The sequence below is a fragment of the Caloenas nicobarica genome, chromosome 2 (genome assembly GCF_036013445.1).
Source record: "Caloenas nicobarica isolate bCalNic1 chromosome 2, bCalNic1.hap1, whole genome shotgun sequence".
In the NCBI taxonomy this organism is placed as follows: Eukaryota; Metazoa; Chordata; class Aves; order Columbiformes; family Columbidae; genus Caloenas; species Caloenas nicobarica.
The window spans coordinates 32,993,806-33,009,927 of record NC_088246.1 but is presented as its reverse complement, the minus strand read 5'-3'; the positions used below and the strand labels follow the sequence as shown (position 1 = coordinate 33,009,927).

The 16,122-nt window shown below is 35.7% G+C and overlaps 1 protein-coding gene across 1 annotated transcript in view; it reads right to left on the bottom strand.

The window, feature by feature from the left end:
* Positions 1-16,122, bottom strand: part of HDAC9 (histone deacetylase 9) — a 280,108-nt gene that overhangs the window by 41,892 nt on the left and 222,094 nt on the right. Inside the window, exon 21 of the mRNA XM_065627268.1 lies at positions 14,684-14,802. Within this exon, the coding sequence (XP_065483340.1) occupies positions 14,684-14,802 (119 nt within the window). The remainder of the gene's footprint in view (positions 1-14,683; positions 14,803-16,122) is intronic.

Genomic DNA, 16,122 nt, shown 5'->3' with positions numbered 1-16,122 from the left:
ATTGGTGTGCATTTACCAGGCTGGCTTTTAGATATCCCAGAAAAAAAAGGAATTTGGCCATTTGGTCCAGGTGTTTTAGAAGTTAAGCCATCCAGTCAAAAGAATGGCTCCAGCTTGAATGTTTGACATTCATCTTGGCCATCCTCACACCTGGGATGTCCCAGGCTGAAACACAGGAAAACGTCCTCCTCCATCATGAACCGATTTGCTGCTCTGAAGCTCTTTCTTTCAGATTAGCAGTTGACATATCTCTTAACAGTGCCACCATAAATACCTATATTGCTTCAAAAAAGAGACATTTGAAAGAGGGGAATGATTGCTTACATAAGATAGATAAATTGAAGCAAATAAAAATCAAATCTCTAGGAACATGTTCCAAGAGTGAAATCTGGACAGATCAGTCTCCTAAAGGTAGTAAGTGGTACAGGTCATTAATCTGAAAATAACACAGAAGGTACAGTTCAGTAACATAGTGATATAATGATAATATTAAAATAGAGTAGGGAATGTTCCTGTGGTAGCAAGGGGCCTTTTCTCTGAACTTTTGTCATTGTATGCTTTTTTTTATGCTCTTCTGAAGCAAAGTCTACTCATTGTGCATCAGTTTTCTTAAAAGTTAAGGAAACAATCAGAGCAAACCAATATATTTCCCAGATGCACTTTTCTTTCACTAGAGTTTTAACAAAATAAAAAATAGAAAAGGTACCAAGCAAGGATAATGTTATCCAATGGACTGAATTAGATAGTTGAGTCACCATGACAAGAAGGATGGATAGATTTTGAAGAAAAAAACAGATTACTCAAGACATCATGTTTGGCATCTGGTTAACGATACTCAAATAGTCAGTAGTCAGTCAAAGCCAGAAGACTGCTATTGCCTTTTGGATGACACATATCTGGAACAGTGATGACCAGTTACTCATTTAAATATGTCCTCTCAGTTTCTGATTGAAGTACATGTCCTGCCTTAGAATAGAAGATATTTTCTACTTTATCTTTTAGAAATACTGGGTTTAGGTGTGACAAGTTGTGATGGTCAGTATACACCATGCTAGAAGTGGCCGAATGAGTAAAGTTGTTGTGCTGCAGGTACCCTTGTTGTGTTTTAAGATGTCCAGTTCCATTACATTCAATTACAATTTTTTGTTTTAAATTAATTAAACATAATAAAAACCGAAACCAATAATCTATAAGTATTTTTGAAAATTTTAAGCCAAAAAAATCAAATTAGCTTTATCTTTCTTAAATTTCTTTTTTAACTAGGAAATGGAGATTAAAATATGGAAAATTATTTCATCTAAATGGAAGACACTTTTCTTCTTTTATGCTCTAGAAACTCAACTCTTCTCTTCTCTTCTCTTCTCTTCTCTTCTCTTCTCTTCTCTTCTCTTCTCTCCTCTCCTCTCCTCTCCTCTCCTCTCCTCTCCTCTCCTCTCCTCTCCATCTTTTCCCCTTGCCTTGCCTTCTGTTCCCTTCCTTTTTTTTGTTTTTTCTTTCTTCTTTCTTCTTTTTTCTTTTTCCTTTTCCCTTTTTTCTTTTGTCTTTTGTCTTTTTTCTTTTTTTCCTTTTCATTTATTTTAAAATTTTCTCTTCTTTTTTCTCCATTTCCAAACTTTACTATGTCTGTGATAAAGTACTAAATCTGATCAAGCAGATTCAATTTCTCATTCTTTTTTGAAAGCACTACATAAAAAGTTATCTTCATTAAGTGCCATTTGGAGTCCAGCATCACATAACTAATCAGAGAATTCAGTAGCTTCATGTCCATGTGATGACTCAAGTTCAAAGGGGACAAAGACATCCTGTTTGGTGTTTTGTTTCACTCAAACTATTAAAACTGCACAGACCCCCTTAAGTGTTTTTTAAAGTAATCTTCTTTATTCCCTATCAGTAACATAAACCATTATAGAAAACAGTGCTAGTTTAGATAATTTTCAAATTTGCAATGTGATTTGGAAAAAAACCCAGTGATTCTCAGTGAAGTGGAAGGACTGAAACTCCTGGTGGGTGCAAACATTTCAGATCTATTACTTTTTTCTATTTTCCTTAAACATCTTGGCTTAGTAATTCTGTACAACTCTTGTGACCTTGATATTTTTTCCTTGAAAGGTATGCTGGGAAATTCCCAGAGGTGTGCACAGTGTGTGGGAATGTTCACACCCAAAAGAGTCAAAAGAAAAAAATTACATGGGTCAGTACATATGCACTGTCTTCACGTATGTTCTACAAAAGTAGAGCTGATAGAGTTGAAACCACTAAAAAATAAAGTTTTGTTCACTAGGTCATATAAACATCACATTTTTTAAAAACTCCTTTGATGTAGTGTATTTGCTAATTAAGTTACAAGTTTTGAAATAACATCTTATCACTTGATCAATAGGTTTTCCTTACTATTTTTCCCAGGGCTCAATGAAGATTTAAGAAGGTTGCTTACTCAAGCGTTTAGTTGAATGAAAAATTACTTTTAACCTGTTTATGCTGGCTTCCAAAGTTTAAACAGTACTAGATTCCACTTCACCACTTTTACTTGTGTACTAAGATGCTTTGAAACGTTGGACATAAATATGCAATTATTTTAAAGCTGATTACATAAAACTACTTGAAATTCCTAATAAGTTTGTTAGTACACAGAGCAGCCGTATTCAAACATGATTTTACTGCAAAGCTGTTCCTCCAAGATTCTTCCTGTATTTGGAAGGAACTATAACTTCCAGCCGAAAATAAAGGTTTCCTTTGCAATAGTCATATCTGAGGCTACAGATACTCACTGTTTTAATAGAAATAAAATAGATACAAATATTAGTTATTGGATTTGATTTGTTGGTAGTCAATATCTTTTTTCTACAAGAAATAAAGATATTCTTGTTAATTTTTTCCATTTTTTGTAGAAATTGTACATTTTAACTGAAAGAAACAGACATTAATATGAACATTTTCAAAATAAATTTGTGAAAATATATCAGTTTTTAAATTGACATTTATATATATCTCAACTTTTAAATCGATACTTTCTTTTGGCAGCATAAAAATACCATGCAAAAAATTGTAAGTTATTCTTTCTAAACCTTGAGCTTTGCTTAATAATCAGAAAGAGATCCAGAAGAACATACACATTATGCCTAAACTGCAGTCATAAATGAAAACATAAATTCTGTTGCAATATATGTGAATTATCACTTTTCCATGCAACACAATTACTGAACTCAAATCTGATGTTGAGTAATCATGTTAGGAAAATAATTTTGAAGCTACCACATTTAAAACCCAGACATTTTATTGAAGGATACATTCCATTATTAAATGGAACAGCTTTATTTTGTTTTGCTTTTAGACATCACTAATTAATCTTAAGTAAGGAAAAAAGAGATTTAGAAATCAGTCCTCACAACCAAACCGCACCTAAATGGATGCAATGCCAGATACCAAAAAATTTTTGGTCACCATATAGCTAGAGAAACAGTCTTTTTTACAGACAGGAATCTAAGGAAAAGGGCTAAGACTATGGATCAAAGTAAACAAATATTTAGTTCGCGCTAACATTTGCTATCATAAACAGAAACCAGGAATTAACTGAGTTTTAATTAACTATATTTTGTTGTTCTGCCTACATAGTTATTTATAGTTTCTTCTTCCAAAGAAGAAAATATCCCAAGATCTGTCCCTTTGTCCATTTTAGTGTATACGAATCAATCAATGATGGGGAGAAAAGAAGGAATATGAAGTAAATAAATTACTACTAAATGCATTTCAAATGGATTTATTTTACAGCAGAGCTATTTTTCTTTCCAAGTTAATTCTATAAAACTTCAGGAAATACTTGAATAACAACTTTCTCATGTGAACATGCTTTTGAAGACTTTAGCCTCTGTTTTCCTATCATATTAATATTTACAATGCAAGGTCTGTCCCTGTAAATGTTACTTATTTTAGTAAATCTTAATCAGGTTGGTGGAGGGGTCTCAATCAACAGGACTGCTCAAAGTGAGTAAAAGCTTGTGGGATTAGGACCTACATTCTTGCATTTCCAGCAATTTTATGGCAATTAGTTGCTATAAGCAAGAACAATTTCCTTAAAACAAAACATCACCACCACTCAAAACAATAAACAAAAGTAAAGCTGAAAAGCTGAAAAAAAGTAGGGATTTTTTTTTTTTTATGTACCAGTGTTGGTAACTTGCACCATTTTATTGCAGATTTCATGGTATTAAGTGTTTACATTAAAGCTGTTATAATCAGGAGATTGCAATGGAATCTCACTGTTCAGTTTATAAAGAAAAGGCTGCAGAGAAAAAATATGGAGGAAGTTTGATCAAGGAGCTACACAACATAAAGAAATCTGGGTAGTATTTTAAAAACTGCTACAATATTTTTGAGGTCTGAAGCAGTGTTTTTTGAAGTCTAGAATTGGTAGAGATTATATCCTACTTGAAAAACTAATTAAGGTGCAAGCATCTTGTGTGATGCTGCATAATATGTGACTTTTTGAAACTATTGCCATGAATTGATGTTTTGAGTTTAATCACATGGGTAAGCACTCATTTCCCTTTACCTACAAATAATTAACATACCTGTTATAAGTCCTATTTTAATAATTGATTTTCTTTGTGCCAATAGTACCTTTAACATAATTTTAAAAATTTCATTTTATACGTTTACTTGGGTAAATAAACAAACAAACCAACCAAAACAAAACCAACAAAACAAAACAACACAACAGAAACTAAGAAAATTGCCTGGGATCAAAGCTAAAAACACCAAGAAAATCTCTTCAGATCAGTGAAGAATTTCTGGTGCTGATACTAGTCAGACCTGAAGTGTACTTGATACTGGGATAGTGTGAAAAAGATGAGTTTGCAGACCAAGAAACAGATGGCCCCTTATCACCGCATGGGGCTAAACACACAAGAGCAAACTTCAGAGACGCCTTACCTTTACCCTGTCTGCCCCTATCAGGAGAGGCTGTTATATTAAGGGTTATTGCCTCTCTAGCCCTCCCTGTGATCAGCTTTTGAAGTCCATGGCCAAGCAACCAGTGTGAGAATATCACCCCAGATAAGAGGTGTTTGCTCTGTGAAATATTCAGGACAGGAATCCATGGACCAGGTGATAGTTCAGCAGGGAACCACAAACTCCAGCTAATATCTTCTAATCCCCTGTTGGTTTGAGAACTACCCACCATAAAAAGCATAACTGGCTGTTTATTTGCACAAGCAAGCGATAACATCTTAAAGTTACAGTCTGCCTTAAGTAGTAGGGAAGTGAAGCCCAAAGAACTGAACCATCCAAGCTCATAATCAAAATTGTGTGTGCTGCCTTCTTCTCTGCCTAATGAGATGTAAACATTTTGGCTGGTGTCTCTTTTGAAAGATATTAATCAAATATATTGGTTAGAAATCACAAAGAATAGTCCAGTCTACAAATTATGTCTTCTTTTATAGCGTTCTGAAGCTGTGAACAATATGTTAAAAATTTTCCCATGGCGCAACCAAGTAAATACTTGTGGCACATTTCTATTTATTACAGAGAATAGTTAAATTCTAAGATATAAATCATGCTCTTCTACTAAAGGCTTTACAAATTCCCAAAGACAAGCCTAATTCCCAATGCAATGATGCTATAAAAGATCAGACGCTTTGTTATGGAGAAATCCACATTTGGAGATGTCTTTCAACAATTTTCTCTCAGGGCCCAATCCTGTGAAAGGAACATGCATGTTGCTGAACACTGTGTCAAGCTCCATTTCTTTCAAAATGGCCCTAAAAACTTACATTTAATTTGCTGTATTTAAATTGTAATCTGACAAGTTTAATACTGCCTAATCAAAAAACAAAAAAACCATAAAAACAAAACAAAAAAACCACCAAACTTTTTCCTTTTCTTTCTTCTACTGAGTGCCAGTCTTTTGGTTTCAATAAGGAGGAAGATTTCCTAAGTTTAAATTTCAAAACTGAGAGAAAATGCCAAAATTTTACCTTTTTTGCATCCCTCACTTCAGTTATTTTCATTAGCCAATGTCACTACTGTAGCATGAAAGAAAACATATCGAGAGGTAGGTGAAGAAATAAGTGGAGATGAGCAAAAAGGGAAAATAATTCTTAATGGTTCCGTAGATCCTCTTTTTTTTTTTTTTCCATTGTAATCTATCCTCCACCTTGTCCCCAGCAACTGCCCTAAATCAAGAAACTGGCACCTGATGTATTCTGCAGATGGATCAGCACTGTATATCTGGAGCACAGCACACAGGTGGCTTTTTACTTGCATGAGTTGGTTAACTAGTCAGCAGACACATCTTCTGTTTGTGGGGCAGGAGCGGGAATAGAAAATGGAAATCTCTCCTGTTTGATTGACAGGAAGAAAGGCTAAGTGAAAGAGCAGGTCAGATCAGCACTTATTTATTAAAATTTCTAATTGCTCTCACTTCCTGCCTAGGTAGGCCCTTTCTGGAAGTCAACCAGTCAAACACATAGTCATTGAAAACACTGAGCAATAACAGGATCAGCCTAAGATTTCTGAAATCTTTAGATGTCTTTTAAATACAAATTCAGTTAGACATGATTTCCCCAAAGACTGAAGATGAGGACTTCCCTGGCCTCCGTAAGTGAGGTAAATTTTTCACTCATCTAATTCTGTTTCTCTTGGTTCAAATCCATAGTGCAAGCCATTGACACATGCTTACTTGTTAACATGTGAGGGCAGGTTCTTCAATCCAACATTAGAATTGTCCATTCATTTTTTTTCTGCATTCCTCCAAGAATTAATCTCTTCTCCAAATGGAAATCCACTTCTACCTTCACCTTTACCTTTTACTATGCTATATCCTAGACAGGATGCTAATTTTATACAGTGAATTCCAATCTCTGCTCAATTTCTACAGGAGCCACCAGACCACTCTTCCTCACAGAACAGGATTTCTGGAATTTTATACATTTCATGTGCATAAATTTAAATGTAGTGTAAATGCCAATAATATATCAGATCCTGGAGTCACTGGCAAATAATTCACTGATATTTACAGTGCAAGAGCAAACTTAAGGAGCACAATGCAGGAGTAAATGCAGCGTAATCTGACCTGGGGGACTGGGCAATCCAGTGGCCATGCTCAAACCAGAGGAGATGCTATGGCAGCCACTGCTGTGGGCTAAGAGGAAAAAGAAATCAAAATGCTTTCCTTCTCCCTATAAATTCTGTGAAAATAATTGTGTCTGAGAGAGAGTCACCAATGAACTTATCTATTTTGATGCCTTTCATATTGTACCAAACAGCCATTCAATAATTATTCAAGAAATCACCCTAGAGAAAAAACAAACTTCACTTTCTAAAGTGAACAACTGGGAGAAAAGTACTGACACTATGTTTTCTTGCTGCCAGTCACTGGGTACCCTGTAGTTTCCAACAGACAAAAGCAGCAAAAGGAAAATTTCTCACATGAATCAGGAAACTCCTCTGTGAAAAACTATATGAATGATCATTGCTCCACACCACCTCCAGTGGTTTTATCTCTGAGTCAAAAACTAAAGATCTATCCTGCTGGACAACCATCTTATCACCTCCAGTACCACAAAGATAACCAAATTATGTTAACCAAAATCAAAGCTCTGAACTCAGAAGAATTCAGACAAGAAGGTAGCTGTGGCAACTGAGTTAATTTAACAGCTTTCTGCTACCAAAAGGTATCCTGCTCCATCTCTCCCTTTCTCTGCTGTCCCTGCCTCCCTTCCACTAGCTTTGGCGCACATTGGTCCTTCCATTATCTGAATCAGATTCATAGCCCAACAGAAACCTCTCCACTTTTTTGGCTGATTAAGTTTTCTGATGGGCTGATATGTTTTCAGATAGATCTGACAAGAACCAGAGCCAGTGAAAGGAAAGTAAGGGACAATTCAGAAGGGGAAGGTGCAGGCAACCACTGTTTGCTACAGCAATGAGCTATTGGAGCAGCGCACACCATTTACTGGAACTGCACTCAGAAGCAGTTAGTGTCAGACTTTCCAAGATCATAGCTTCTTGTACTGACAGTTGAGTCAAAGAATTTCTTCCTTGTGAAAAGAATAAATTAGACATGGCATCATAAAAGTGTGCAATGCTATTTTTAGAGACTTGAACTGTGTTTAAACAGCTACCAAGTCAAAACTACTATTCTGTTTAGTCAGCTGTGAATTTGCATGGACTCTGCCTGCCTGCCTTTAATATTTACCTATTACATTAGCCCAAGTAAACCCAGTCACAACTTTTTTGGAGTCAAGTGTCAGGGAAAGTGTAGTCCCTCCCCAAAGACATTACAATCACTCTACCCTAAAAAACTCACAGTCAGTTCAAGGTATTGTCCAGTAGATTGTTACAATATTATTTGGGGATGCCTTTAGAAATTAAGGGCTTCCAGGAAAAACAAACAAACAAAACTCAGAGAAACAACAGCAAGAAAAAAACAACCAGCCAAACAAAACAAAAACAACCCCCCACAAAACAAAACAAAAAGACAAAAACCCCAAACCAATGAAACAAACAACAAGAAAAAGCCAACCCCCCTGCATATATCTCATTTACTGTACTTCAAATACTCAGAATAGTCCATAGAATAGTTTAGAAATAGTGAGGCTGACACACAAGAAATCTTTTCTCTGAAACGTATCTGAAGTACTAGGCTCAGACCCAGATCAGTTCTACATTAGAATTCAGTAACAGGCAGTTCTGGCATTTTTCTTTGGTCTGTTTCTAACATACATACCATACACAATACAGTGAGAAACTGAAAAGAATGCCAAGATACAGTAGGACAATAGTGAAGACTCAAGAAAACACTGGTCATTGAAGAAAAGTTTCACTAAGTGGTTTTTGCATGGAGCCTCTGATGTCTGAGTGTGGTACGACATACCTATTTGTAAGGATGTTGTAAGCCATCTATTTATAAGCCTCATTTAAATCCTTCCAGTGATGGCAAATACACCATGCTAGATTGTTAGTTTCAGTGATCAGCCATCTCATTAATACAACTGTGCAGATTACTGCTGAATTTCCTTGTTGCCAAGTCCTAGATATTTTATCTATTTATAGCGTTGTATATTACATTCAGAGACCTCGTTATCAAAAATCATTACTCCGTGTGAGGAGTTGGAACTGAAATGTGAAGGCCAAAACAGAAACCAACAGGACAGGCACCCAAGTTCAACCTTGTATCCTGAGAAGTACCAGTTACAGCCACAAGAAGAGATTCCTCAATGGAAAACCTGTAGGCTACATGTACATCAGCAGCCCTTTTTTACACATTAATTTAGACCACTTAGATTGACATATCTTCTGGAAATAAACTGTTTAAAACATTAATTGTTTCTTCTGCTGTGATTAATCAGACAGATTGTGCACTGTTACAGTGAAGTCCTACCTGCTGGGGGCTCATGAGGAGGGAAACTTCAAGCTTTAGCGCTTTCTCCATTTATCCCACTTGATGGAGTGTATCGCAGCATAATGTAGCTTTTGGTAAGTTAAGGGAGTTATTGTAATTTTATCAAATAAGAACTTTAAAAGTTGCAAATCAAATTAGTTAGAGTCAGTTATATTCTAGGCACTGGATCAACCTTGAATCACAAATTTTGCGTTAACAGTAGACAGGTACCCAAGCTGACAAAGTACAATTTCCTCTTTAAATGCCTGCAGAGTTGTCTTTTCCTACTTCTAATTGCTGATCTTATTTTGCACTCTGGTGTCAAATAGCATCTTTGGAATAAGAGATTAAAACAACAGGAATATGCCAGTAAATCACCATAGCCCTTAACAATCACAGTGCTTCAGGAAGATAAGTACCCTAAAAAGAATCTTAATTCTTGCTTGACATTTCCTATTTTCTTTATTTCTTTTATGGAATTGTCACCATTTAATGAGCAATTATGTACAATATTTACTTGAACAGTAAAGTGATCTCAGTGATTTTAATGCAAGCGTTTTTCTAAGGGCTGCTCTATAAAACAGAGAAAGTACTTCACCTCAGGATAATGTTACAGGGAGAACTCCAGTCAGCAGGTCTAAATTTAAAAACAGTGCTCTTATGAGATCTAACAACTTGCAAATTTATGATCAGATCCGGCATCTCTTTTTCAGACCTGTTCACTGTACAGAATTCAAATGGCGTGATAATACAACGCATTTTAGCAGAGGTTGTAAAAATTAACTATAAAATAAAGCACAGAATATATCAGCTCTGTCTTCAGTAGTTCCACCTAAGTATCATCAGGATAAGATGGAAGAGTAGATTCATACACTCTAGGTACCTCCTTACTACTCTAAATACAAAACTACTTTATCGCCTTTATTTCTTCCCCCATTATTTATCTTTGTGAATACAATGTTTACTATTCCAGTACAAGAAGTTTATCTGATGCAACTACATTTTTATACTATGTAATATATTGTGCTGATATTTTATGTGTTACTGTATTAAAATATATATATGTATATTTCCAGTAATAAAAAGGAAATATAAGGCTAGTCAGGAAATAAGTCATGTTTTCCTCTTAGCTGATTACAGTTTACAGTAAATTAAAGCACTTTTGCAGTCCCTGATCTAAACAAAAGGATCCCAATGACATCAATAGTTACTCTGTATAAAAGACTTGTGCATGAGAGGGCTCCCACTTTTGCATCCACCTTCACCACACAGCTTGGGGAACCGGTTTACAACATGGACAGAGCTATGTCAATATTAATGACGGACTTGACAATACTAAATACATTCTGTTATTCCAAGGCAATGAAGTTAAGCTTGAGTCATAAGAAGGGAGCCATAGAAAATAAAATTTGCGATAAGTTGCTTGAATAGCCCTGCATATCTGAGCCAGACCCTAGCAGAAGGCAAAGCTCCTGAGCACGAGTTGGCATCTATCACTGATACAAGACCGTGAGCCAAGAGGACTACCAGAAAGGTCTAATGTACCATGTGCCCTGGTTTCTTCTGTTTGCTTTTTGATGTTAAACTTGGTGCAGTCATGCTAGTTTAAGGACACAGGCAAGGCAGAGTTTGCAAGTGCAGATACTATCTTTATCAGGAAAAAAAGGGAATATTTGGAAAAAGAAACTCCTTTTCAGATACAACCTTTGTGGGGGGAAAGAGCTTCTTCAGGACAAAGTGGTTGTGCATTCAAAAGTATTCCTACTGTTTTCAATTATGCTAGGTGGTCTTATAAATGGTATTGTCAATAAAGTTTGTCTTTTCCTACTAAGATATTAGGAATATAACTGGTACCAAAGGCCTTAGAGATTACTGGCAACAGAATGTTCTACCATTTGCCACCTGTCAACTCAAGTCTTTGAAGTCTATTTTTTTCTTAAGAGAACATAAAATCCATCGCAAATTTTATGTACATGGGTTGAGCATGTGTTTCAAGATGTGTATGTGTACCTAGGTCTATACAAGCACCGTTTGAAATGGCAGCACTTCATTGAGTGAGGGGATCGGAACAAAGGATAAAAAGAGCCAACAAAAAGGAAATGTGTCTGTAAATCCTCAAAGTTGGAGTTGAAACAAATGTTTTAGTTAATGCTCATTCTCAATTCTATATTGCACCAAACAAAATCTATTTTGGGGGCAGGTAAAAGTTAGTTGAATATTCATTAGTTTAGTGAAAACTTTTCTCCTCTAAAAATCAATAGACTAGGATGACTTGCAAAGGCAGTTGGAGTAAAAGATTTACCAAGGGAAAGTGATTCGAAAAGTGCAATAAGAAAGGAAAGACTCAAACTTCCTTTCTATCATTTCTAAACACTTTTTTTTTTCAATGGTAAAAGACCATTAGCAACTTAGTTACTTTAATGGGACCAGATACAAATTAGGCAAGTGAGCTATCTCCTAACTCTGCTGTCATCATTCATTTCAGTTGGCCTTTTTCCATACTACACCCTTCCAGAGGAGCTGAGGGTCATCTCACTCTGAGAAAACTTGACATGCACATCAGACCCATCCATTTAAAATCAGCTGCAAAAATATATATGACTATTTTATTGCCGATGTGTTTGTTTACTAGCCAGAAATCTCAGCTCCTCAGTAAATTAGATTGTATGTTGATACAACAACAAAAAAATACTGGGTTAAAGCACATTATAATTTACATCTGTCAAACTGTGTAGATTTAGTAGACCATTTTTTTCTGTATGTAATTGCCCGTTATATGGTTACTCCAAAGCTGCAATTTGTCCAATCGGTTGTCTTCATCCCATAGTTTTTTCTTATGACTCAAGAATGCTGATTGGTAAATGTATTTTAATTTTTTCTCTTTGACTGTACTCTGAAGGAGAGACAAAAATAACTCCTTATCAAGAACACAGTGTCTCTCTAATTCTCTTCAACAACAAGGTTAGTAGTTAAGAACCCATATTCTCTCCTTTGATGTCAATGTCTTCCTAATTTATATGTGTAAAGTTTGCATTGGATCACAGAAATCAGAAAATTCAATGTATTAAATGTACACAAAGTGCTAAAGATTTATCAAGAAAGAATAGTTACAGGTTAAGCTTTATTTTGCATTTACTTTTTTGGGCATAATTTCTACTTATTACAAAGAAATTATATTAAATTTTGCATTAATATCTATTTTTAGTTTTTAATATGAATGTTTCTCTTTGGAATTTTTTTTAATAGGCTGTTCATTTTTCTACATACCACATATAGTATGCTATGTTCTAAAATGGTATGGTGGAATGTGGAGAATTTCGTTTTCGGGAAATAATAAATTTCTTTGGCTCTGTACAAAAGGTTTTATTCATCCCTCAGGTGCATGATCATTATCTGTGTCTATCTTGACTTCTCTCTTAATTTAAACAAGAGCCACCCACTGTAAATCGTATTTTTTTTCCTTACAGACACATGTGCAACTTGTGGATGTACAAACTCTTATAGTAAAAAATGTACTATGATTTCAGTTTCTTAAAAAAATTATGAAGGGTTAATTCACTTATGAATTAAAATTAACAGTGATTCCAATATCAGATGCTTTTTCTTTGCTGTCAGGGTGAAACAGAGTCTATCCTGAGAGGAAAACATTAATTTATCAAAGTTTCTAGGTAAGTTATTGAAGCTATGCCAGCACATCATGTATGCCAGAGCATCATACTGGAGCATTATGCATGCTTAAGGGACATCCAGCATGTATTCTCAGCTGCTAAATACAGATAATTATGCAATGCTTCTCAACAAAATATCTATTTTATATCTCTTGGAAGCACATCTCCCCACCACATAAGCTCATGAAATGGTGCCTCTGACCAGGAATGATACTTATGGAAAAAAATAGTGATCAAACCTCTAACAAAGGTCTTTTTAATGAACAACATTTTACTAAAAATCATAATGCACAGACAAATGATACTCAAACATGCACACAGGCTACTACATTTCTTTACTCTCTAGTGCAACCACTGCATTAACTTGAAAAGCTGTGCTAAAACTCAACATGTGTTACAGCTACATGGATGTTCCCTTTCCAATCCACTTGTGCATTAACACCCAAATGAGTGTTTGCTTTGGGTGGGCCCTTGCACTGTTCTTGTATTCTCACTTTCTACAGCTCCCTGCTATAGACAGTGAGTCTAGCTCTCCATCTATCCTTTTGTCCTTTTCTTAGGGGAACCTGTGCAGCATGCAGCTAGAATGAAAATAAAGTTTTGTGTCTCTTCCCTGTTCCTCCTGAGGTAAACACCAACTTCTTTCTACTGACCTGTGACAAAAGGCAGAGGTCAGAAGGACAATATTCTCTGAGCTGGAGTCCATTTGTGCAGCATGTTAAATGCCATTAGGTCTCATTGACTTCTCCTGTCTTTTCCCAAGGCATTTGTCATTTGCAGCAGAAATCCATATTTAACAACTATGTAAATGTTATTACAGTATTTCTTGAGATATACTGAAGAAAAGTAGATATACTGAAGAACATTATTAACAGTATTGAATTAGAAAACCATTTTGTGTTGTCTCATGGAAAGCACTTTACATATAGGTATATTACAGTGCACACTACTGTACAGAGCATTAGTGCATTACCCAGCCTTGCTTAACATACCAGGCACAGAATTGTTTTGGCCACAATATCCAGTAAGAGCTAGTGACTTTGGAGTGCTACATGCAAGACACCTCAGACAGACATGTGTTTCAGAAAGCATTAAATCTCTGCCATTAACACACATTTTGGAGGACTGAAATGGACATCCAAACATTGCAACCCAACAGACTAGTGTTTTAGAAAACTTTGGTCTTCATCAGGATTGATGCCATTGAGCTGAAAAGATTAGAATAACAAAAGAGCTACATGAGATTGGACCTAGCCCTCCAAAGCCTAAAATCTCCAATATACATTATTTAAAGAGAAATAACTTCAGCATTTGGAAAATGGGGCCTATTGAAAAGCACGAAACCTCTAAAATGTTATTTCAATGCCAGAAAACTAATAGTTTTAAAAGCCATGACAAAAATGCCAAAAGGAACAGACAGGAGGAAGCCAGAAATGCTGACATGGTCATTTCCACCCTGTCCGTGAGCTGGGTGAGACACGCAGCTCCACGGGCAGCTCTGCCTATTAACTGACAGTCCCTGTGACACGAGTGTCATCTCACAGAATGGAAATATGGGCATAAGCAGGACTTAAAATAAGGTTCTTAACTAGAAAAAATACTAACTCAGAAACATGCACCTTGTGATAATACCTACATTTAGCTGTGACTTTGTACCCGCCCAGTGGAGGGTCATGGCCTTCCACAGCATCAAATCCCGCTGACACCAGGACAATCTCTGGCTCAAACTCATTGGCAGCTGGCATGATCACAGTCCTGTGGAATGAAAAAAATACAACCTGTTAAAAATTTAAAGTGCTTCTATATTCATGATATAAATTGCCAGAGTCTCAAAAATCCAGAAGATGAGATTTTCTGCATCAAAACCATATTTTCTTTTAATTAAATCAGTCTTCATGATAGCTGTCCAAAACCAAACAAAGTTCAGGACTTCAATTAATTTCCTTCCATAGTCACTCTTTTTTCTTTTCTGTGATTTAGAAAAAGAAAATGCAGGTACATGTGAAAGCCTCTAATATCACACACACATCTGTGCTCATTTTATCCTGCTGCCTATAAAAAGTTGTCTCTTCCAGGGAAGTGACTAATGGTTTGCAGAGAGCTCTCAAAGCCTGAGTGGAAACCCGGACTGCTCCAGTTAGTGTGAACTTGGTGTAAATTTGAACTATAAATTTCTTTTGGGAAAATGTTTGCTTTCCAAACTTTTTTTTTTTGCTTCTTCTTAATGTTTTTAAATGTTTGTCGAGGTGGGGGGTGACTCTAGCAAAGAAAAAACATGAATTTCCTTTAATCAAATCCAGACGATGTTGTCAAGCCCTTCCAAGGTCAAGCATAACAGGAATGTGACAACCACAAACTAGTGACAGCAACCCCTGCTGGTGTCAGGAAGATAATTCAGCCCTTTACAGTCACAAAGATTCCACTTTTTTAACCCCTTCCTTGACAAACTTCCATGGGGATATTTTTTGCTCTTCTCTAAACTCAAAGCATTAAAGATGTGTTGAAGGAGAAGACCCTACATTCTGCATTCGCAGTTGCCTTCTTTCACGCTGACTTTCCGAAGGGAAGGTGTGAGGATGGCTTTTACACTAGTACAACAAATGCTGAGCCTATAATGACTGCACTACTTCAGGGGGACATCACTAACATTAAAGGGAAAAGACACAAATGAATATTCTATTGCAAATATATTAACTCAAGGAAAGCCCCAACTGGTTTACACTGGTCGAAATCTGAAAATCAATTTTGCACATGTGTAATAATATTTGTTGTAGTTCAATATTTATTTATTTATTATTTAATCAACTTATGCCAAAGAGATTATGTATTCATTGAAAGATTAAGGTTTTCTCCATATTAATAGGATTTTAACAACTCTTTAGGTTTTTCTTTAGTTTAATTTTCAATGCATGTTTCATAAACTTTATTTTGTTCTGATTTCCTTGATGGCAACTTTAATATTTTGAAAGTGTTCTTTTTACTTGTCAGTCAGAGAAAGGGATAATTCAGGTTGAGTAAAAAGTATTTGTCAGCATTTCAATGAATATAGTTTTACTTTAGGAAAAAGAACATTTT